At 33.5% G+C, this 25412-nt stretch overlaps 1 protein-coding gene across 1 annotated transcript in view; it reads right to left on the bottom strand.

Moving 5' to 3' along the window:
• The window catches only part of LOC144450641 (uncharacterized), a 166898-nt gene that overhangs the window by 21199 nt on the left and 120287 nt on the right, over nt 1–25412 (bottom strand). The window contains exons 32-38 of the mRNA XM_078141285.1: nt 21443–21569; nt 19179–19348; nt 18951–19037; nt 12219–12378; nt 11879–12003; nt 6927–7055; nt 5211–5249 (exon numbers count right to left, since the gene is read on the bottom strand). Coding sequence (XP_077997411.1) covers nt 5211–5249; nt 6927–7055; nt 11879–12003; nt 12219–12378; nt 18951–19037; nt 19179–19348; nt 21443–21569 — 837 coding nt within the window. The remainder of the gene's footprint in view (nt 1–5210; nt 5250–6926; nt 7056–11878; nt 12004–12218; nt 12379–18950; nt 19038–19178; nt 19349–21442; nt 21570–25412) is intronic.

Genomic DNA, 25412 nt, shown 5'->3' with positions numbered 1-25412 from the left:
CTTTCAGCTTTCACTGACAGCGGAGCTAAAAACTTAACATTAATAGTAATGTGTTATCGTCTTTTAGTACAAAATGTCACAATTACTCGCCCAAAGCTTGGAGTCCAAAGGTTACGTGTTTATGCATATTTTGGTTGATCATAACACAAATTTGAAAACGCAAAAATTGTTTGACGAATGGCAATATATTTCATCACGTGGGACACATTATTCAGTTTTTTGACAATATTAGGTAAATTGACTGCAAACTAACTTCACAATTGCAAGTCAAAACTATGGGAGTCAGTCTAAGTATGGTACTTCCGGTGACCTTGCACTGTACTTACAAGTACATGATTTCTTGTGTTCAAGATTTTTTATCCACACCCCTTGAAAGTATGAACGGCTAAAGCTCTTTAGTGATGAATATTAAACTTTTCCTATTTACGAAATCCATCTGTATTTGCCAAAAACAATTGACATAGACTTGCCGCGACATCAGTCACCAACACACAATCACGCGACATGTGCTTCCACGTGTACTCCTCCCCCGATCGGGCCGGCCACCGGGTACAGCGACTTGCTTCAAAAGTCGAGTGTACTACTACGTCGTAGCGATATACCAATCGAGTCAAGTTTTTGTCTAGTGATAAATTTGTTTGTCAATGACGTCTGTCGACATCAATATTATTTAAACTATCGTGAAAAAATCAAGACGCTTTTATCATGTTATTCTGAGTGAAATGAATGTCAACAACAGCAAGTTACAGAGGCTGAGATATGTATATGTGGACAGGGGCATGTATGTCATGTCAGCAAAGACATGACTACCAAAAACTAACTAATTTGACAGAAGATATGTTTACTTGTACAAAACTGTCGAATCAAAATCATGATTTTACTATGTGTATTGAACTGAGTTTGATGTAACACATACTGGGTGTTAGAGTATCTCTTTCCCTTCAAGTTCCAGAACTTGTAGTTGGTACATGGTGTTAGAGTATCTCTTTCGCTTCAAGTTCCAGAACTTGTAGTTGGTACATGGTGTTAGAGTTTCTCTTTCGCTTCAAGTTCCAGAACTTGTAGTTGGTACATGGTGTTGTATGTACTCTCTGATGAAAGTATCAAAGTCCTTATTTTCAGAGTCCTTGATGACTTTTCATTATTTTTCTTAGATGCTAACTCAGACAGAGCCTTCATGCTTGTTCTAACCTTCTCTAGCTTACTTACTGAGCAAACCGTTTTGATATAGAGCCACGAATCTTGGTAAAATAGCGATTTTTTTGAGCATTTAGTATAAGCGTAGCATGTGGTATACGTTGCTAAAGAACTCGCTAGTGAACGGACGCAGTGTAGTGTCTATTGTTTATGATCCCTTAGCCTAGCTACATAGCCATATTGATAATCTAAACGTTTACTACAGGGCCTTACAGTGTCAGAATGATGATCAAAGCAAAAGAGGTGCTGTAAAAATGCTAAAAATACATGAAAAACATCATTTTTCACCCTTTGTAAAAGCTTTCGATATGCGTTGTTACTCATGGCAATGGAATGGCACTTTTTTGGTCGATAAAACACGATTATAAAAAAATGCTGTCGGTGGTTTTTCGACGTAGCATGTATAGTTCAATAACAAGGTGTCATCAAAGTAGCACTCATTTTTTTTACTGAAATTTACAGTTTTAAAAATTCATTTAAAAACAAGTCATTGAGAATGACATAGTCCCCGCTATAATTGGGTTTTACGGAATTATCACTACTCTGATCACGCAACAACATTTGTGAACCTAAAACAAACAGACTTAGATATGTTGTGTGTGCTTGTTGGACATGGAATATGCCTCCAACAATAAAGGATTGGTTGGGTATGGGGGATCATATCACGATGAAAATGGAGTCTGAGTTATGGCTTTGGACATGGAAAATTCACAAACAAAATGGCTGCCAGGCAGCCATATTGGATCGTATCACGACAAAAATGGATATGCACATGTATGTCATAGAACACTGTCTTAATACCAACTTTGAATGAGATCTGTTCAAGCATGTCTGAGTTATGGCTTTGGACATGAAAATTCGCAAACAAAATGGCTACCAGGCAGCCATATTGGATCGTATCACAATGAAAATGGATATGCACTGTATGTCATAGAACACTGTCCTAATACCAACTTTGAATGAGATCTGTTCAAGCATGTCTGAGTTATGGCTTTAGACAGGGAAAATTCGCAAACAAAATGGTTGCTAGGCGGCCATATTGGATCGTATCATTAAACAAATTGATGTGCATATGTATGCCATAGCATGTTGCCCCTGTACCAAGTTTGAAAAAAATCGGTCCAGGCATCTCCAAGAAACGGCTGCGGACGGACGGACGCACGCACGCACGGACAGACGGAACCCAATCCATAAGTCCCCGTTCCGGACTTTGTCCGCGGGGACTAAAAATGTAGATGGATATCGACAAAAACCACCGACAGAAGTTGACAGAAGCTAGATGCTTTATGAAGAAAGGTCTAGTGTATCTAGAATGTACATCTCCTAGGGTTAGATTTATGACAGAGATTAGAGGAAACATGCACGTTAGCAATGACTGACTTAGAAAAGTCTCAAGTTTGATATTAGAAATACCATGATTGTAAATCTAAGGCTAGGAGAATGTGAAGGTGTCTGATGAATTGGTGCAGACTGTACACATGGAGTTGAAGGAATCAGTGGAGAATGTGAAGGTGTTTGATGAATTGGTGCAGACTGTACATACGGAGTTGAAGGAATCAGTGGAGAATGTGAAGGTGTCTGATGAATTGGTGCAGACTGTACATATGGCGTAGAAGGAATCGGTGGAGAATGTGAAGGTGTCTGATGAATTGGTGCAGACTGTACACATGGAGTTGAAGGAATCAGTGGAGAATGTGAAGGTGTCTGATGAATTGGTGCAGACTGTACATATGGCGTAGAAGGAATCAGTGGAGAATGTGAAGGTGTCTGATGAATTGGTGCAGACTGTACATATGGAGTTGAAGGAATCAGTGGAGAATGTGAAGGTGTCTGATGAATTGGTGCAGACTGTACATATGGAGTTGAAGGAATCAGTGGAGAATGTGAAGGTGTCTGATGAATTGGTGCAGACTGTACACATGGAGTTGAAGGAATCAGTGGAGAATGTGAAGGTGTCTGATGAATTGGTGCAGACTGTACATATGGAGTTGAAGGAATCAGTGGAGAATGTGAAGGTGTCTGATGAATTGGTGCGGACTGTACATATGAAGTTGAAGGAATCAGTGGAGAATGTGAAGGTGTCTGATGAATTGGTGCAGACTGTACATATGGAGTTGAAGGAATCAGTGGAGAATGTGAAGGTGTCTGATGAATTGGTGCAGACTGTACATATGGAGTTGAAGGAATCAGTGGAGAATGTGAAGGTGTCTGATGAATTGGTGCAGACTGTACATATGGAGTTGAAGGAATCAGTGGAGAATGTGAAGGTGTCTGATGAATTGGTGCAGACTGTACATATGGAGTTGAAGGAATCAGTGGAGAATGTGAAGGTGTTTGATGAATTGGTGCAGACTGTACATATGGAGTTGAAGGAATCAGTGGAGAATGTGAAGGTGTCTGATGAATTGGTACAGACTGTACATATGGAGTTGAAGGAATCAGTGGAGAATGTGAAGGTGTTTGATGAATTGGTGCAGACTGTACATATGGAGTTGAAGGAATCAGTGGAGAATGTGAAGGTGTCTGATGAATTGGTACAGACTGTACATATGGAGTTGAAGGAATCAGTGGAGAATGTGAAGGTGTCTGATGAATTGGTACAGACTGTACATATGGAGTTGAAGGAATCAGTGGAGAATGTGAAGGTGTCTGATGAATTGGTACAGACTGTACATATGGAGTTGAAGGAATCAGTGGAGAATGTGAAGGTGTCTGATGAATTGGTGCAGACTGTACATATGAAGATCAATCAATCAATCAAACAATTTATATAGCACCTGAATCCATTACTCAGAATGTTCAAAGGCACTTTACAGGACACTAAAATGCTCTCAGTCTTAATGTCCTTCCTGAACTTGTCCAGAGTTGGTGATTGATGCAGAGCAACCGGAATACTGTTCCATAATTGTGGGGCAGCACATGAAAAAAGCATGTTCACCATATGATTTAAGTTTGCAGGGTGGGATGTGTAATAGACCTTAGTAGTTGGAGCGAAGTACCATGGAGCATGCTTATAACTGATCAGATCTGATATGTAACTAGGTGCAGCATTGTTGAGAGCTTTGTAGGTCATCAAGAGTATTTTGTAATGTATTCTGTAGTAGACTGGTAGCCAATGTAGATCCTTGAGAACTGGGGAGATATGGTCTGATTTCTTGCGGCGTGAAACAATTCTGGCCGCTGTGTTTTGAGCGTGTTGTAGATGAGTAATGTCTTTAGATGCTAAACCATATAAGAGTCCATTACAGTAATCCAGTTTGCATGAGACAAGAGCATGGACTAGATTTTCACATGCTTCACTTGTAAGATAGCGACGAATGCGACCAATTTTTCAAAGATTGTAATAGATCGAATTGCATGTTATGGTAATGTGCTTCCTAAGAGTGTGTTTATCATCGAAAGTTACACCAATATTGCGTTCATAGTTAACCAAGTCAACAGAACATGATCCAATGTTTATACTGTCAATGGGACGGGGTATGCGCATAAACCTAACGAGTAGTACCTCAGTTTTACCATCATTTAGTTGAAGTTTGTTTTGTGTCATCCATGATTTTTATGTCCAGTACTGATATTCAACAGAGAGAATTAAGAAAAGTGCTTAGGGAATATTCTGCTGTACTAACAAATATTCCAGGACAGAGTAAGTTAGGGGAACATGATATTCCAGGACAGAGTAAGTTAGGGGAACATGATATTCCAGGACAGAGTAAGTTAGGGGAACATGAGATTCCAGGACAGAGTAAGTTAGGGGAACATGATATCAAGAATGAGCAATTAATATTCTGAAAGATCTATTGAGTAAGAAGCTGATTCTAAGGCTCCTTGATATTAGTAGAATATTTATCTTATGAACTGATGCATCTGATGTAGGTCTTGGATCAGTGCTTATGCAAGATTATTAATGAGATGGCTGAATATGCAGTTAGATTTAGAGTGGCAAGAGACGGTGGGGGGAGGGGGGGGGGCTAAAAAACTATAAATGGATACAAATTGACAAGAGTGTTACTTACTGTGACTGGTATAGGAGGAAGTGGCAGAATTGGCCCAAGCTAAAAAAAATAAAATAAAATGCATTACGCCAATATTTTTTAATCCAGTGATACTTTGTGTATGAGTTTGCGTCTAAGAGTTAGTTTTAATAATTTGTTAGAATGCAAAAATAGCAAACGTAACACAGTAGTACAACTCAATGTACTAGTTAGTTATAGTAATAATGGCATAGACAGTACAACTCAATGTACTAGTTAGTTATAGTAGTAATGGCATAGACAGTACAACTCAATGTACTAGTTAGTTATAGTAATAATGGCATAGACAGTACAACTCAATGTACTAGTTAGTTAGTTTTAATAATTTGGACATGGAAAATTCCCAACAAAATGGCTGCCAGGCAGCCATATTGGATCGTATCACGATGAAAATGGATATGCACATGTATGTCATAGAACACTATCCTAATGCCAACTTTGAATGAGATCTGTTCAAGCATGTCTGAGTTATGGCTTCGGACATGGAAAATTCACAAACAAAATGGCTGCTAGGTGGCCATATTGGATCGTATCATGACAACAATGACAAGTCATTGAGAATGACATAGTCCCCGCTATAATTGGGTTTTAAGGAATTATCACTACTCTGATCACGCAACAACATTTGTGAACCTAAAACAAACAGACTTAGATATGTTGTGTGTGCTTGTTGGACATGGAATATGCCTCCAACAATAAAGGATTGGTTGGGTATGGGGGATCATATCACGATGAAAATGGAGTCTGAGTTATGGCTTTGGACATGGAAAATGGAAAATTCACAAAACAAAATGGCTGCCAGGCAGCTATATTGGATCGTATCACGACGAAAATGGATATGCACATGTATGTCATAGAACACTGTCCTAATACCAACTTTGAATGAGATCTGTTTAAGCATGTCTGAGTTATGGCTTTGGACATGGAAAATTCGCAAACAAAATGACTGCCAGGCAGCCATATTGGATCGTATTACGACAACAATGAATATGCACATGTATGTCATATAACACTGTCCTAATAGCAACTTTGAATGAGATCTGTTAAAGCATGTCTGAGTTATGGCTTTAGACAGGGAAAATTTGCAAACAAAATGGCTGCTATTCGATCATATCATGAAACAAATTAACATGCATATGTATGCCATTGTATGTTGCCCCTGTACCAAGTTTGAAAAAAATCGGTCCAGGCATCTCCAAGAAATGGCTCTGGACAAACGGACGGACGGAACCAAATCCATAAGTCCCCGTCCCGGACTTCGTCCGGCAGGGACTAACTACACTGAGGTATAGTGGTAGAAAGCTTATACAGAGAATGACTTTGTTTACACTTGGCAGTATTTTGAGGCATATAGCTATATAGCTGATATACAGAGAATGACTTGGTTTACACTTGGCAGTATTTTGAGGCATATAGCTATATAGCTGATATACAGAGAATGACTTGGTTTACACTTGGCAGTATTTTGAGGCATATAGCTATATAGCTGATATACAGGGAATGACTTGGTTTACACTTGGCAGTATTTTGAGGCATATAGCTATATAGCTGATATACAGGGAATGACTTGGTTTACACTTGGCAGTATTTTGAGGTATATAGCTATATAGCTGATATACAGGGAATGACTTGGTTTACACTTGGCAGTATTTTGAGGCATATAGCTATATAGCTGGTTAACATTGGTTCTAATCTTACCTCTATAACCTGCCAGCCTTCTTCTACTCTTACATACAACTCTTGTCTGTCATGTATAAATGCCAACCCACCAACTGGTGTCACTCTAGCAACTGACTGCATCTCATTTTGTGTTAAGTATGTTGATACCTGTAAAAAGGTCGAAGGTCAAATGATGTATGGATTAAGTATGTATGATATATAAAGTAGTACAACATCATTGTCTGTGTTAATTTACTTGTCTGTGTTAATGTACTTGTCTGTGTTAATGTACTTGTCTGTGTTAATGTACTTGTCTGTGTTAATGTACTTGTCTGTGTTAATTTATTTGTCTGTGTTAATGTACTTGTCTGTGTTAATGTACTTGTCTGTGTTAATGTACTTGTCTGTGTTAATGTACTTGTCTGTGTTAATTTATTTGTCTGTGTTAATGTACTTGTCTGTGTTAATTTACTTGTCTGTGTTAATGTACTTGTCTGTGTTAATGTACTTGTCTGTGTTAATGTACTTGTCTGTGTTAATGTACTTGTCTGTGTTAATTTATTTGTCTGTGTTAATGTACTTGTCTGTGTTAATGTACTTGTCTGTGTTAATGTACTTGTCTGTGTTAATGTACTTGTCTGTGTTAATGTACTTGTCTGTGTTAATGTACTTGTCTGTGTTAATGTACTTGTCTGTTAATGTACTTGTCTGTGTTAATTTACTTGTCTGTTAATGTACATGTCTGTGTTAATGTACTTGTCTGTGTTAATGTACTTGTCTGTGTTAATGTACTTGTCTGTGCATGTTAATTTACTTGTCTGTGTTAATTTACTTGCCTGTTAATGTACATATCTGTGTTAATGTACTTGTCTGTGTTAATTTATTTGTCTGTGTTAATGTACTTGTCTGTTAATGTACATGTCTGTGTTAATGTACTTGTCTGTGTTAATTTACTTGTCTGTGTTAATGTACTTGTCTGTGTTAATGTACTTGTCTGTGTTAATGTACTTGTCTGTGTTAATGTATTTGTCTGTGTTAATGTACTTGTCTGTGTTAATGTACTTGTCTGTGTTAATGTACTTGTCTGTGTTAATTTACTTGTCTGTGTCAATGTACTTGTCTGTGTTAATGTACTTGTCTGTTAATGTACTTGTCTGTGTTAATATACTTGTCTGTGTTAATGTACTTGTCTGTGTTAATGTACTTGTCTGTGTTAATGTACTTGTCTGTGTTAATATACTTGTCTGTGTTAATGTACTTGTCTGTGTTAATGTACTTGTCTGTGTTAATTTACTTGTCTGTGTTAATTTACTTGTCTGTGTTAATGTACTTGTCTGTTAATGTACTTGTCTGTGTTAATATACTTGTCTGTGTTAATGTACTTGTCTGTGTTAATGTACTTGTCTGTTAATGTACTTGTCTGTGTTAATGTACTTGTCTGTGTTAATGTACATGTCTGTGTTAATGTACTTGTCTGTGTTAATGTACATGTCTGTGTTAATGTACTTGTCTGTGTTAATGTACTTGTCTGTGTTAATGTACATGTCTGTGTTAATGTACTTGTCTGTGTTAATGTACATGTCTGTGTTAATGTACTTGTCTGTGTTAATGTACTTGTCTGTGTTAATGTACATGTCTGTGTTAATGTACATGTCTGTGTTAATGTACCTGTCTGTGTTAATGTACTTGTCTGTGTTAATGTACTTGTCTGTGTTAATGTACATGTCTGTGTTAATGTACTTGTCTGTGTTAATGTACATGTCTGTGTTAATGTACTTGTCTGTGTTAATGTACATGTCTGTGTTAATGTACTTGTCTGTGTTAATTTACTTGTCTGTGTTAATTTACTTGTCTGTGTTAATGTACATGTCTGTGTTAATGTACTTGTCTGTGTTAATGTACTTGTCTGTGTTAATTTACTTGTCTGTGTTAATTTACTTGTCTGTGTTAATGTACTTGTCTGTGTTAATGTACTTGTCTGTGTTAATTTACTTGTCTGTGTTAATGTACTTGTCTGTGTTAATGTACTTGTCTGTGTTAATGTACTTGTCTGTGTTAATGTACTTGTCTGTGCTAATTTACTTGTCTGTTAATTTACTTGTCTGTGTTAATGTACTTGTCTGTGTTAATGTACTTGTCTGTGCTAATTTACTTGTCTGTGTTAATGTACTTGTCTGTGCTAATTTACTTGTCTGTGTTAATGTACTTGTCTGTGTTAATTTACTTGTCTGTGTTAATGTACTTGTCTGTGTTAATGTACTTGTCTGTGCTAATTTACTTGTCTGTGTTAATGTACATGTCTGTGTTAATTTACTTGTCTGTGTTAATGTACTTGTCTGTTAATTTACTTGTCTGTGTTAATTTACTTGTCTGTGCTAATGTACTTGTCTGTGTTAATGTACTTGTCTGTGTTAATGTACTTGTCTGTGTTAATGTACTTGTCTGTGTTAATGTACTTGTCTGTGTTAATGTACTTGTCTGTGTTAATGTACTTGTCTGTGTTAATTTACTTGTCTGTGTTAATGTACTTGTCTGTGTTAATGTACTTGTCTGTGTTAATGTACTTGTCTGTGTTAATGTACTTGTCTGTGTTAATTTACTTGTCTGTGTTAATGTACTTGTCTGTGTTAATGTACTTGTCTGTTAATTTACTTGTCTGTGTTAATTTACTTGTCTGTGTTAATTTACTTGTCTGTGTTAATGTACTTGTCTGTGTTAATGTACTTGTCTGTGTTAATTTACTTGTCTGTGTTAATGTACTTGTCTGTGTTAATGTACTTGTCTGTGTTAATTTACTTGTCTGTGTTAATGTACTTGTCTGTGTTAATTTACTTGTCTGTGTTAATTTACTTGTCTGTGTTAATTTACTTGTCTGTGTTAATGTACTTGTCTGTGTTAATTTACTTGTCTGTGTTAATGTACTTGTCTGTGTATACTGTTAATGTACTTGTCTGTGTTAATGTACTTGTCTGTGTTAATGTACTTGTCTGTGTTAATGTACTTGTCTGTGTTAATGTACATATCTGTGTTAATGTACTTGTCTGTGTTAATGTACTTGTCTGTGTTAATGTACATGTCTGTGTTAATGTACTTGTCTGTGTTAATGTACATGTCTGTGTTAATGTACTTGTCTGTGTTAATGTACATGTCTGTGTTAATGTACTTGTCTGTGTTAATGTACATGTCTGTGTTAATGTACTTGTCTGTGTTAATGTACATGTCTGTGTTAATGTACTTGTCTGTGTTAATGTACATGTCTGTGTTAATGTACATGTCTGTGTTAATGTACCTGTCTGTGTTAATGTACATGTCTGTGTTAATTTACTTGTCTGTGTTAATGTACATGTCTGTGTTAATGTACTTGTCTGTGTTAATGTACATATCTGTGTTAATGTACTTGTCTGTGTTAATGTACTTGTCTGTGTTAATGTACTTGTCTGTGTTAATGTACTTGTCTGTTAATGTACTTGTCTGTTAATTTACTTGTCTGTGTTAATGTACTTGTCTGTGTTAATGTACTTGTCTGTGTTAATGTACTTGTCTGTGTTAATTTACTTGTCTGTGTTAATGTACTTGTCTGTGTTAATGTACTTGTCTGTGTTAATTTACTTGTCTGTGTTAATTTACTTGTCTGTGTTAATGTACTTGTCTGTTAATGTACTTGTCTGTGTTAATGTACTTGTCTGTGTTAATGTACTTGTCTGTGTTAATTTACTTGTCTGTGTTAATGTACTTGTCTGTTAATTTATTTGTCTGTGTTAATGTACTTGTCTGTGTTAATGTACTTGTCTGTTAATGTACTTGTCTGTGTTAATGTACTTGTCTGTGTTAATGTACTTGTCTGTGTTAATGTACTTGTCTGTGTTAATGTACTTGTCTGTTAATTTATTTGTCTGTGTTAATGTACTTGTCTGTGTTAATGTACTTGTCTGTGTTAATTTACTTGTCTGTGTTAATTTACTTGTCTGTGTTAATGTACTTGTCTGTGTTAATGTACTTGTCTGTTAATTTATTTGTCTGTGTTAATGTACTTGTCTGTGTTAATGTACTTGTCTGTGTTAATTTACTTGTCTGTGTTAATGTACTTGCCTGTGTTAATGTACTTGTCTGTGTTAATTTACTTGTCTGTGTTAATTTACTTGTCTGTGTTAATGTACTTGTCTGTGTTAATTTACTTGTCTGTGTTAATTTACTTGTCTGTGTTAATGTACTTGTCTGTGTTAATGTACTTGTCTGTGTTAATGTACTTGTCTGTGTTAATGTACTTGTCTGTGTTAATGTACTTGTCTGTGTTAATTTACTTGTCTGTGTTAATGTACTTGTCTGTGTTAATGTACTTGTCTGTGTTAATGTACTTGTCTGTGTTAATTTACTTGTCTGTGTTAATGTACTTGTCTGTGTTAATTTACTTGTCTGTGTTAATGTACTTGTCTGTGTTAATTTACTTGTCTGTGTTAATTTACTTGTCTGTGTTAATGTACTTGTCTGTGTTAATTTACTTGTCTGTGCTAATTTACTTGTCTGTGTTAATGTACTTGTCTGTGTTAATGTACTTGTCTGTGTTAATGTACTTGTCTGTGTTAATTTACTTGTCTGTGTTAATTTACTTGTCTGTGTTAATGTACTTGCCTGTGTTAATGTACTTGTCTGTGTTAATTTACTTGTCTGTGTTAATTTACTTGTCTGTGTTAATGTACTTGTCTGTGTTAATTTACTTGTCTGTGTTAATGTACTTGTCTGTGTTAATGTACTTGTCTGTGTTAATGTACTTGTCTGTGTTAATTTACTTGTCTGTCTGTGTATACTGTTAATGTACTTGTCTGTGTTAATTTACTTGTCTGTGTTAATGTATTTGTCTGTGTTAATTTACTTGTCTGTGTTAATGTACTTGTCTGTGTTAATGTACTTGTCTGTGCTAATTTACTTGTCTGTGCTAATTTACACCCTGCAATGTCAATTTATTTTCTAGAATGACAAATATTTATGCTTACTGTAGTAGGTTGGTTGACTGGTGAACCATCGGTTGGACCACTTGATGGACCACTTGATGTACCTGGTGGGCCAGGTGGGCCAGGTGGGCCTCTTGGTCCTGGCATTCCCTGGCTTCCTTTTGAACCTGGATTGGAATACAATGATGATGACATCAATGTATGAGCATTCAAATTTCTAGGGAATTATCAGCAAGATACCAAAATGTCCTTCCATACTTAGTCCACCTTTGCCATAAAATTACCCACATTATCCTGTGACTAGCACACTTTTCCCAAAATCTATCTATGCTAGGCAAGTATTCACAAACTCAACATATTACATATGGACCATTATACTCACTAGATCCATCACCTGTGGGGCCAGGAGGTCCTGCAGGGCCAGGTTCTCCAACAACTGGTGAACCTTTAGGACCAGGTGGACCTGGTGAACCTGGTGGACCAATTGGGCCTTGTGGACCTTCTTTGCACTGTTCTGGATCACAACTTTCTCCTGGCACACCCTATGAAAACGAAATTTGCATTTGTAATTTATTTTCATTTTAAGTGGAATTATTCTGTAATATCTGTTGAAATCTAAAAGAAGGATTACCCTCATCATAATGTGTTGTCATATTGCCATGGTTACAGAGATTAAGTATTCTAATAGAAGGTGACACTGATCCTGTATTTGGATACAATTCCACAGAACTAAACAAAAATTTGACATCCTGAAATCATGTAAACATAACATTTCCTTCGTTTGGCAGCAATCTCTCTTCCTACAAAAATCTGGTCCTCTGCCTTACAGACATATCTACTAAACATTTACGATCTCTATACTACTTATATACTGTATATAGGATATACTTCTAGGTTATTCTACTTATACACTGTAAATAGGATATACTTCTAGGTTATTCTACTTATACACTGTATATAGGACATACTTCTAGGTTATTCTACTTATACACTGTATATAGGATATACTTCAAGGTTATTCTACTTATACACTGTATATAGGATATACTTCAAGGTTATTCTATTTATACACTGTATATAGGATATGCTTCAAGGTTATTCTACTTATACACTGTAAATAGGATATAATTCTAGGTTATTTTACTTATACACTGTATATAGGATATACTTCTAGGTTATTCTACTTATACACTGTATATAGGATATAATTCTAGGTTATTCTACTTATACACTGTAAATAGGATATACTTCTAGGTTATTCTACTTATACACTGTATATAGGATATACTTCTAGGTTATTCTACTTATACACTGTATATAGGATATAATTCTAGGTTATTCTACTTATACACTGTATATAGGATATACTTCAAGGTTATTCTACTTATACACTGTATATAGGACATACTTCTAGGTTATTCTACTTATACACTGTATATAGGATATACTTCTAGGTTATTCTACTTATACACTGTAAATAGGATATACTTCTAGGTTATTCTACTTATACACTGTATATAGGATATAATTCTAGGTTATTCTACTTATACACTGTATATAGGATATACTTCTAGGTTATTCTACTTATACACTGTATATAGGATATACTTCAAGGTTATTCTACTTATACACTGTATATAGGATATACTTCAAGGTTATTCTACTTATACACTGTATATAGGATATAATTCTAGGTTATTTTACTTATACACTGTAAATAGGATATACTTCTAGGTTATTCTACTTATACACTGTATATAGGATATACTTCTAGGTTATTCTACTTATACACTGTATATAGGACATACTTTTAGGTTATTCTACTTATACACTGTATATAGGATATACTTCTAGGTTATTCTACTTATACACTGTATATAGGATATACTTCTAGGTTATTCTACTTATACACTGTATATAGGATATACTTCTAGGTTATTTTACTTATATACTGTATATAGGACATACTTCTAGGTTATTCTACTTATACACTGTATATAGGATATACTTCTAGGTTATTCTACTTATACACTGTATATAGGACATACTTCTAGGTTATTTTACTTATACACTGTATATAGGATATAATTCTAGGTTATTCTACTTATACACTGTATATAGGATATACTTCTAGGTTATTCTACTTATACACTGTATATAGGATATACTTCTAGGTTATTCTACTTATACACTGTATATAGGATATACTTCTAGGTTATTCTACTTATACACTGTATATAGGATATACTTCTAGGTTATTCTATTTATACACTGTATATGGGATATACTTCTAGGTTATTCTACTTATACACTGTATATAGGATATACTTCTAGGTTATTCTACTTATACACTGTATATAGGATATACTTCTAGGTTATTCTACTTATACACTGTATATAGGATATACTTCTAGGTTATTCTACTTATACACTGTATATAGGATATACTTCTAGGTTATTCTACTTATACACTGTATATAGGATATACTTCTAGGTTATTCTACTTATACACTGTATATAGGATATAATTCTAGGTTATTCTACTTATACACTGTATATAGGATATACTTCTAGGTTATTCTACTTATACGCTGTATATAGGATATACTTCAAGGTTATTCTACTTATACACTGTAAATAGGATATAATTCTAGGTTATTCTACTTATACACTGTATATAGGATATACTTCAAGGTTATTCTACTTATACACTGTAAATAGGATATAATTCTAGGTTATTTTACTTATACACTGTATATAGGATATACTTCTAGGTTATTTTACTTATACACTGTATATAGGATATACTTCTAGGTTATTCTACTTATACACTGTAAATAGGATATAATTCTAGGTTATTTTACTTATACACTGTATATAGGACATACTTCTAGGTTATTCTACTTATACACTGTATATAGGATATACTTCTAGGTTATTCTACTTATACACTGTATATAGGATATAATTCTAGGTTATTCTACTTATACACTGTATGTAGGATATACTTCTAGGTTATTCTACTTATACACTGTATATAGGATATAATTCTAGGTTATTCTACTTATACACTGTATATAGGATATACTTCTAGGTTATTCTACTTATACACTGTATATAGGATATACTTCAAGGTTATTCTACTTATACACTGTATATAGGATATACTTCAAGGTTATTCTACTTATACACTGTATATAGAATATACTTCTAGGTTATTCTACTTATACACTGTATATAGGATATAATTCTAGGTTATTTTACTTATACACTGTATATAGGATATACTTCTAGGTTATTCTACTTATACACTGTATATAGGATATAATTCTAGGTTATTCTACTTATACACTGTATATAGGATATACTTCTAGGTTATTCTACTTATACACTGTATATAGGATATAATTCTAGGTTATTCTACTTATACACTGTATATAGGATATAATTCTAGGTTATTTTACTTATACACTGTATATAGGATATACTTCTAGGTTATTCTACTTATACACTGTATATAGGATATACTTCTAGGTTATTCTACTTATACACTGTATATAGGATATACTTCTAGGTTATTCTACTTATACACTGTATGTAGGATATAATTCTAGGTTATTTTACTTATACCCTGTATATAGGACATACTTCTAGGTTATTCTACTTATACACTGTATATAGGATATACTTCTAGGTTATTCTACTTATACACTGTATATAGGATATACTTACAGGTTATTATACCTGTATATTGTATATACTAGGTTATACTTACAGGTTATTATTATACCTGTACATTGTATATACTAGGTTATACTTACAGGTTATTATACCTGTATATTGTATATACTAGGTTATACTAACAGGTTATTATACCTGTATATTGTATATACTAGGTTATACTTACAGGTTATTATACCTGTACATTGTATATACTAGGTTATACTAACAGGTTATTATTATACCTATACATTGTATATACTAGGTTATACTTACAGGTTATTATACCTGTATATTGTATATACTAGGTTATACTAACAGGTTATTATACCTGTACATTGTATATACTAGGTTATACTTACAGGTTATTATTATACCTATACATTGTATTTACTAGGTTATACTTACAGGTTATTATTATACCTGTACATTGTATATACTAGGTTATACTTACAGGTTATTATACCTGTACATTGTATATACTAGGTTATACTTACAGGTTATTATACCTGTATATTGTATATACTAGGTTATACTAACAGGTTATTATACCTGTACATTGTATATACTAGGTTATACTTACAGGTTATTATACCTGTACATTGTATATACTAGGTTATACTTACAGGTTATTATACCTGTACATTGTATATACTAGGTTATACTTACAGGTTATTATTATACCTGTACATTGTATATACTAGGTTATACTTACAGGTTATTATACCTATACATTATATATACTAGGTTATACTTACAGGTTATTATTATACCTGTACATTGTATATACTAGGTTATACTTACAGGTTATTATACCTATACATTGTATATACTAGGTTATACTTACAGGTTATTATACCTATACATTGTATATACTAGGTTATACTTACAGGTTATTATACCTATACATTGTATATACTGGGTTATACTTACAGGTTATTATACCTATACATTGTATATACTAGGTTATACTTACAGGTTATTATACCTATACATTGTATATACTAGGTTATACTTACAGGTTATTATACCTATACATTGTATATACTAGGTTATACTTACAGGTTATTATACCTGTACATTGTATATACTAGGTTATACTTACAGGTTATTATACCTGTACATTGTATATACTAGGTTATACTTACAGGTTATTATACCTGTACATTGTATATACTAGGTTATACTTACAGGTTATTATACCTATACATTGTATATACTAGGTTATACTTACAGGTTATTACACCTATACATTGTATATACTAGGTTATACTTACAGGTTATTATTATACCTATACATTGTATATACTAGGTTATACTTACAGGTTATTATACCTGTACATTATATATACTAGGTTATACTTACAGGTTATTACACCTATACATTGTATATACTAGGTTATACTTACAGGTTATTACACCTATACATTGTATATACTAGGTTATACTTACAGGTTATTATTATACCTATACATTGTATATACTAGATTATACTTACAGGTTATTATACCTATACATTGTATATACTAGGTTATACTTACAGGTTATTATTATACCTGTACATTGTATATACTAGGTTATACTTACAGGTTATTATTATACCTATACATTGTATATACTAGGTTATACTTACAGGTTATTATACCTGTACATTATATATACTAGGTTATACTTACAGGTTATTATTATACCTGTACATTGTATATACTAGGTTATACTTACAGGTTATTATTATACCTATACATTGTATATACTAGGTTATACTTACAGGTTATTATTATACCTATACATTGTATATACTAGGTTATACTAACAGGTTATTATACCTGTACATTGTATATACTAGGTTATACTTACAGGTTATTATTATACCTGTACATTGTATATATTAGGTTATACTTACAGGTTATTATACCTGTACATTGTATATATTAGGTTATACTTACAGGTTATTATACCTGTACATTGTATATACTAGGTTATACTTACAGGTTATTATTATACCTGTATATTGTATATACTAGGTTATACTTACAGGTTATTATTATACCTATACATTGTATATACTAGGTTATACTTACAGGTTATTATACCTGTACATTATATATACTAGGTTATACTTACAGGTTATTACACCTATACATTGTATATACTAGGTTATACTTACAGGTTATTACACCTATACATTGTATATACTAGGTTATACTTACAGGTTATTATTATACCTATACATTGTATATACTAGATTATACTTACAGGTTATTATACCTATACATTGTATATACTAGGTTATACTTACAGGTTATTATTATACCTGTACATTGTATATACTAGGTTATACTTACAGGTTATTATTATACCTATACATTGTATATACTAGGTTATACTTACAGGTTATTATACCTGTACATTATATATACTAGGTTATACTTACAGGTTATTATTATACCTGTACATTGTATATACAAGGTTATACTTACAGGTTATTATTATACCTGTACATTGTATATACTAGGTTATACTTACAGGTTATTATACCTGTATATTGTTTATACTAGGTTATACTAACAGGTTATTATTATACCTGTACATTATATATACTAGGTTATACTTACAGGTTATTATACCTGTACATTGTATATACTAGGTTATACTTACAGGTTATTATACCTGTACATTGTATATACTAGGTTATACTTACAGGTTATTATACCTATACATTGTATATACTAGGTTATACTTACAGGTTATTATACCTGTATATTGTATATACTAGGTTATACTTACAGGTTATTATACCTGTACATTGTATATACAAGGTTATACTTACAGGTTATTATACCTGTACATTGTATATACTAGGTTATACTTACAGGTTATTATACCTATACATTGTATATACTAGGTTATACTTACAGGTTATTATTATACCTGTACATTATATATACTAGGTTATACTTACAGGTTATTATACCTGTACATTGTATATACTAGGTTATACTTACAGGTTATTATACCTGTACATTGTATATACTAGGTTATACTTACAGGTTATTATACCTATACATTGTATATACTAGGTTATACTTACAGGTCATTATTATACCTGTACATTATATATACTAGGTTATACTTACAGGTTATTATTATACCTGTACATTGTATATACTAGGTTATACTTACAGGTCATTATTATACCTATACATTGTATATACTAGGTTATACTAACAGGTTATTATACCTGTACATTGTATATACTAGGTTATACTTACAGGTTATTATTATACCTATACATTGTATATACTAGGTTATACTTACAGGTTATTATACCTGTACATTGTATATACTAGGTTATACTTACAGGTTATTATACCTATACATTGTATATACTTACAGGCTCACCCTTTGGTCCAATTTCACCTGGTGGTCCTGGTATTGGAGTATCACCCCCACTACTAACACCTGGTACTCCCGGTTCTCCCTATAAACAACAAAAATAGGATGCATAATATCTTTAAAAATTGAAAGATTTGAAGGAATTACTGTGTCAAAATACTTAAAGTATTTATATGTATCAAATATCTGATGTCTATAAAGAGAGTAGTTACCATGGAATTATTACCTTAAGTCCTGGTGTTCCTGCCTCTCCAGTATCTCCTTTAAGTCCTTTTTTACCAGCTGGACCTGGTAAACCATCAATACCATTGGTTCCTTTCGGTCCGACTTGGCCAGGTAATCCAACCATTCCAGGTCGTCCATCTGAACCTTTTTCACCCATCACTCCTTGTTCACCTGAATCAGTACAAATGAGAAAGGTGAGATTTGCAAGATTCTGTGAACACATGTACATATCAAACCTAACTGAATTACAATCATATTAAACACTACGGAATACATAGCCTTCAGTGGAGAGTATAAACTATCTCTGAAGACAGAGTGATCACATGGTTAACAGTTGGAATAAACTTGGTGTCATTTCTATTCTACTATATGAGTATGTGCTTAAAGTGGCACAAGCTGAGTCTATTCTACTATATGAGTACATCTTATTCTTCCCATGGCTTAAAGTGGCACAAGCTGAGTCTATTCTACTGTATGAGTACATTTTATTCTTCCCATGGCTTAAAGTGAAAATACTGAAATAAAACAACATTACAGTATGACATTACAATTTATGTTCTGACATTGTTAGAACAGTTGATTGCATAGTAGCAATTTCCTGAACATTTCATAAATATAATAAATTATGTCACCAAATCGTTTATGACTTGTATCTTAATATGATATGTTTATTCACCCATCATATGAGAAAATAGAAAGAAAATAACATTAAAAGCATACAATACACACAGTGTGTGCAAAATTACTATTAGAGCGGGCGAGAGGCTAGAAAATAGTTGCTAATTAACTAATCTAGTCTAGCCACTCAAATCTCCGAAAACTAGTATAAACATAAAAATAATTATGTGACTGCTGTCAAGTCTCATAATAATGAAATATCATACACATGATCAAATCTGAAAATGTGTGAAAAATTTACAAAGTTAAAATTGGAGAAAGTCTTTATAATCTTCCTTAAATTTGTTTCTGCTTGAATGACTGCGAATTTTGTCTGGAATGTTGTTCCATATTTGTGAACCAATGAACTTGACAGATGACTGACCCAAACTACTCCTGTATCTTGGTACATGGAGGTCTCCTCTCAATTTCCGTCTGGTATGATGACAATGACTGACATTTGAAAAATAGCTCTTCAAGTATGGTGGAAGTTTATCGTGAAGTGCATCGTGAATGAAAATTCCAATTTGATAGTCAAACTGTTTGTAGATATTGAGAATACAGAGCTTTTTAAACAAAGGTGCAGTATGTGCGTCAAATCTACTACCTGTGATGATACGAACAATCCTTTTCTGTGCAAGTAAGATCTCCCTGAGATATGTTTTACACGAACTTCCCCAAACTTCAAAGCCATAAGAAACGTGCGATACAGCATCACAAGAGTCGAGCGTGGGACCAATGATCGCAGCCTGTAAAATATTCCTATCAATTCACAGATTTTTTTCTTTACGTCTACAACGTGTGTTTTCCAGCTTAAATTACTGTCTAGGTGAATTACAATGAACGGTGTACTGTTAGTTTAGTTAACCACCTTGCTATTAAGATAGACCCATTGACTTTTTTCTATTGTGTTTACTTCTGATCACCATGTGCTCTGTTTTATTTACATTCATAGTCAGTCTGTTAGCACCACACCATTTATTCACCTTATTAAATTCAACATTAGCTTGACATGGATAGAATGAAATAAGTTTGAGTCATCTGAGAATGACATAGTCCCCGCTATGATTGGGTTTTAAGGAACTGGCAGTTTATATTGTCATTTTCAAACCTGGTTAATGTTGTTTGGCCTCATATGGTTGTTTTTAGGGTGAGAATTGGTATGGAATGTGGCATGTTTCATAGTCATAGTACGGTTTACAATTCAATTTCTTGATATCACTACTCTGATCATGCAACAACACTTGTGAACCTAAATCAAACAGACTTAGATATGTTGTGTCTGCTCGTTGGACATGGAACATGCCTACTCATGTTGTGTCTCCTTGTTGGACATGGGACATGCCTACTCTTCAAGATGACATCATGGAATAAACCATTCAACAATAAAGGATGGGTCGGGTACGGGGGGGGGGGGGGGGGGGGGGGGGGATTAAAAAAGAAATGCAAATGTAACAAAATAAAGAGTAGACTTTGTGTAAGGGATGTCTTTATTGTGTCCCTCTCAATATGAAACCTTATGATTAGTCTCACTGATCTTGATACATTGATTGATAGATTTATAAGCTATGACAAAATCTCTTGTAATGACTAAATAATCTGTCTTACCTGGTTGTCCATTTTCACCTGCAATACCAGCTAGACCCTGAATTCCCTGAGACCCTGCTACACCAGCATCTCCCTTCTGACCCTTTGGACCAACAGGACCTGGAACTCCTGGTACACCCGGCAGACCCTACAATTAAATATTTGATCAGTTACATGGATATCAGATACCCCAGCACTATGCAGGGTGGAAGGGTGTCAATTACTCAAGCACCATGGGGTGGGGTGGGGGGAAAGGATAACTACCATAGTACTATGCAGGGGGAAGGCAGCTAATCTAGTACCATGCAAGAGAAAGCTACTCTAATACAAACCTTCAATTGAAAACATAGTCCCCAACTTGTAAGTTTTATAAGACATAGTCCCCAACTTGTAAGTTTTATAAGACATAGTCCCCAACTTATAAGTTTTATAAGACATAGTCCCCAACTTATAAGTTTTATAAGACATAGTCCCCAACTTGTAAGTTTTATAAGACATAGTCCCCAACTTGTAAGTTTTATAAGACATAGTCCCCAACTTATAAGTTTTATAAGACATAGTCCCCAACTTATAAGTTTTATAAGACATAGTCCCCAACTTGTAAGTTTTATAAGACATAGTCCCCAACTTGTAAGTTTTATAAGACATAGTCCCCAACTTGTAAGTTTTATAAGACATAGTCCCCAACTTATAAGTTTTATAAGACATAGTCCTAACTTGTATGTTTTATAAGACATAGTCCCCAACTTGTATGTTTTATAAGACATAGTCCCCAACTTATAAGTTTTATAAGACATAGTCCCCAACTTGTAAGTTTTATAAGACATAGTCCCCAACTTGTATGTTTTATAAGACATAGTCCCCAACTTGTAAGTTTTATAAGACATAGTCCCCAACTTGTATGTTTTATAAGACATAGTCCCCAACTTATAAGTTTTATAAGACATAGTCCCCAACTTGTAAGTTTTATAAGACATAGTCCCCAACTTGTAAGTTTTATAAGACATAGTCCCCAACTTGTATGTTTTATAAGACATAGTCCCCAACTTGTAAGTTTTATAAGACATAGTCCCCAACTTGTATGTTTTATAAGACATAGTCCCCAACTTGTATGTTTTATAAGACATAGTCCCCAACTTGTATGTTTTATAAGACATAGTCCCCAACTTGTATGTTTTATAAGACATAGTCCCCAACTTGTATGTTTTATAAGACATAGTCCCCAACTTGTAAGTTTTATAAGACATAGTCCCCAACTTGTAAGTTTTATAAGACATAGTCCCCAACTTGTATGTTTTATAAGACATAGTCCCCAACTTGTATGTTTTATAAGACATAGTCCCCAACTTGTATGTTTTATAAGACATAGTCCCCAACTTGTATGTTTTATAAGACATAGTCCCCAACTTGTAAGTTTTATAAGACATAGTCCCCAACTTGTATGTTTTATAAGACATAGTCCCCAACTTATAAGTTTTATAAGACATAGTCCCCAACTTGTATGTTTTATAAGACATAGTCCCCAACTTGTATGTTTTATAAGACATAGTCCCCAACTTGTAAGTTTTATAAGACATAGTCCCCAACTTGTAAGTTTTATAAGACATAGTCCCCAACTTGTATGTTTTATAAGACATAGTCCCCAACTTGTATGTTTTATAAGACATAGTCACCAACTTGTATGTTTTATAAGACATAGTCACCAACTTGTATGTTTTATAAGACATAGTCACCAACTTGTATGTTTTATAAGACTTAGTCACCAACTTGTATGTTTTATAAGACATAGTCCCCAACTTGTAAGTTTTATAAGACATAGTCCCCAACTTGTATGTTTTATAAGACATAGTCACCAACTTGTATGTTTTATAAGACATAGTCCCCAACTTGTATGTTTTATAAGACATAGTCCCCAACTTGTAAGTTTTATAAGACATCGTCCCCAACTTGTATGTTTTATAAGACATAGTCACCAACTTGTATGTTTTATAAGACATAGTCCCAACTTGTATGTTTTATAAGACATAGTCCCCAACTTGTAAGTTTTATAAGACATAGTCCCCAACTTGTAAGTTTTATAAGACATAGTCCCCAACTTGTATGTTTTATAAGACATAGTCCCCCAACTTGTAAGTTTTATAGGACATAGTCCCCAACTTGTAAGTTTTATAGGACATAGTCCCCAACTTGTAAGTTTTATAAGACATAGTCCCCAACTTGTATGTTTTATAAGACATAGTCCCCAACTTGTAAGTTTTATAAGACATAGTCCCCAACTTGTAAGTTTTATAAGACATAGTCCCCAACTTGTATGTTTTATAAGACATAGTCCCCAACTTATAAGTTTTATAAGACATAGTCCCTAACTTGTAAGTTTTATAAGACATAGTCCCCAACTTGTATGTTTTATAAGACATAGTCCCCAACTTGTAAGTTTTATAAGACATAGTCCCCAACTTGTATGTTTTATAAGACATAGTCCCCAACTTATAAGTTTTATAAGACATAGTCCCAACTTATAAGTTTTATAAGACATAGTCCCCAACTTGTAAGTTTTATAAGACATAGTCCCCAACTTATAAGTTTTATAAGACATAGTCCCCAACTTGTATGTTTTATAAGACATAGTCCCAACTTGTAAGTTTTATAAGACATCGTCCCCAACTTGTATGTTTTATAAGACATAGTCCCCAACTTATAAGTTTTATAAGACATAGTCACCAACTTGTATGTTTTATAAGACATAGTCCCCAACTTGTAAGTTTTATAAGACATAGTCCCCAACTTATAAGTTTTATAAGACATAGTCCCCAACTTGTATGTTTTATAAGACATAGTCCCAACTTGTAAGTTTTATAAGACATCGTCCCCAACTTGTATGTTTTATAAGACATAGTCCCCAACTTATAACTTTTATAAGACATAGTCACCAACTTGTATGTTTTATAAGACATAGTCCCCAACTTATATGTTTTATAAGACATAGTCCCCAACTTATAAGTTTTATAAGACATAGTCCCCAACTTATAAGTTTTATAAGACATAGTCCCAACTTGTAAGTTTTATAAGACATCGTCCCCAACTTGTATGTTTTATAAGACATAGTCACCAACTTGTAAGTTTTATAAGACATAGTCCCCAACTTGTATGTTTTATAAGACATAGTCCCCAACTTATAAGTTTTATAAGACATCGTCCCCAACTTGTATGTTTTATAAGACATAGTCCCCAACTTGTATGTTTTATAAGACATAGTCCCCAACTTGTATGTTTTATAAGACATAGTCCCCAACTTGTAAGTTTTATGGTAAGCTTATTATGTTAAACTGAATGGTGTCTCCAGATATAAAATTTCATATTTTATTCACCAATTTGCAATTTGACATTGAATATGTGCACATGTCTCATATAGCATAATACCTTTGTGCCAGGTTTGGTTGAAATATGTTGGTGCATGCCAGAGACATGAGGGTGAACAGATACACATACACATGCACAGACGGAACCCAACATATCCCTTCTGGGTAGTTCCCATTGGGGACTAAAATCATAATTATCTATGTGACCAAGTTTTCCCAAATACTATGATATTATAGACTAATATTTGTGACACTGACATGACTAAGCAGTTTAAAATCCATACCATTATGATTGATTGTTTGCTATTATACATGAATCAATCATTAATACACACACTATCACTATCAGAGAGTGTGGTTTGTCATATGGAATATATTATTATATATATGATGGTGGTTTTAGTAACTTTCATTTCAATATTACGCTAGACATACAATTATTTTTCACTGTTGCATAGTTATAAGAGCTGCTGGTAAGTTCTGAGAAAGGTTGGTTAACAACATTATGAACAGCGGGTAAGTTGTATGGATGGTTGGTTGACAATGTTATGAACAGCGGGTAAGTTGTATGGATGGTTGGTTGACAATGTTATGAACAGCTGGTAAGTTGTATGGTTGGTTGATTGACAATG

Source organism: Glandiceps talaboti, chromosome 20 (assembly GCF_964340395.1).
Source record: "Glandiceps talaboti chromosome 20, keGlaTala1.1, whole genome shotgun sequence".
Lineage (NCBI taxonomy): Eukaryota > Metazoa > Hemichordata > Enteropneusta > Spengelidae > Glandiceps > Glandiceps talaboti.
This window is presented reverse-complemented; position numbering and strand designations above follow the sequence as displayed.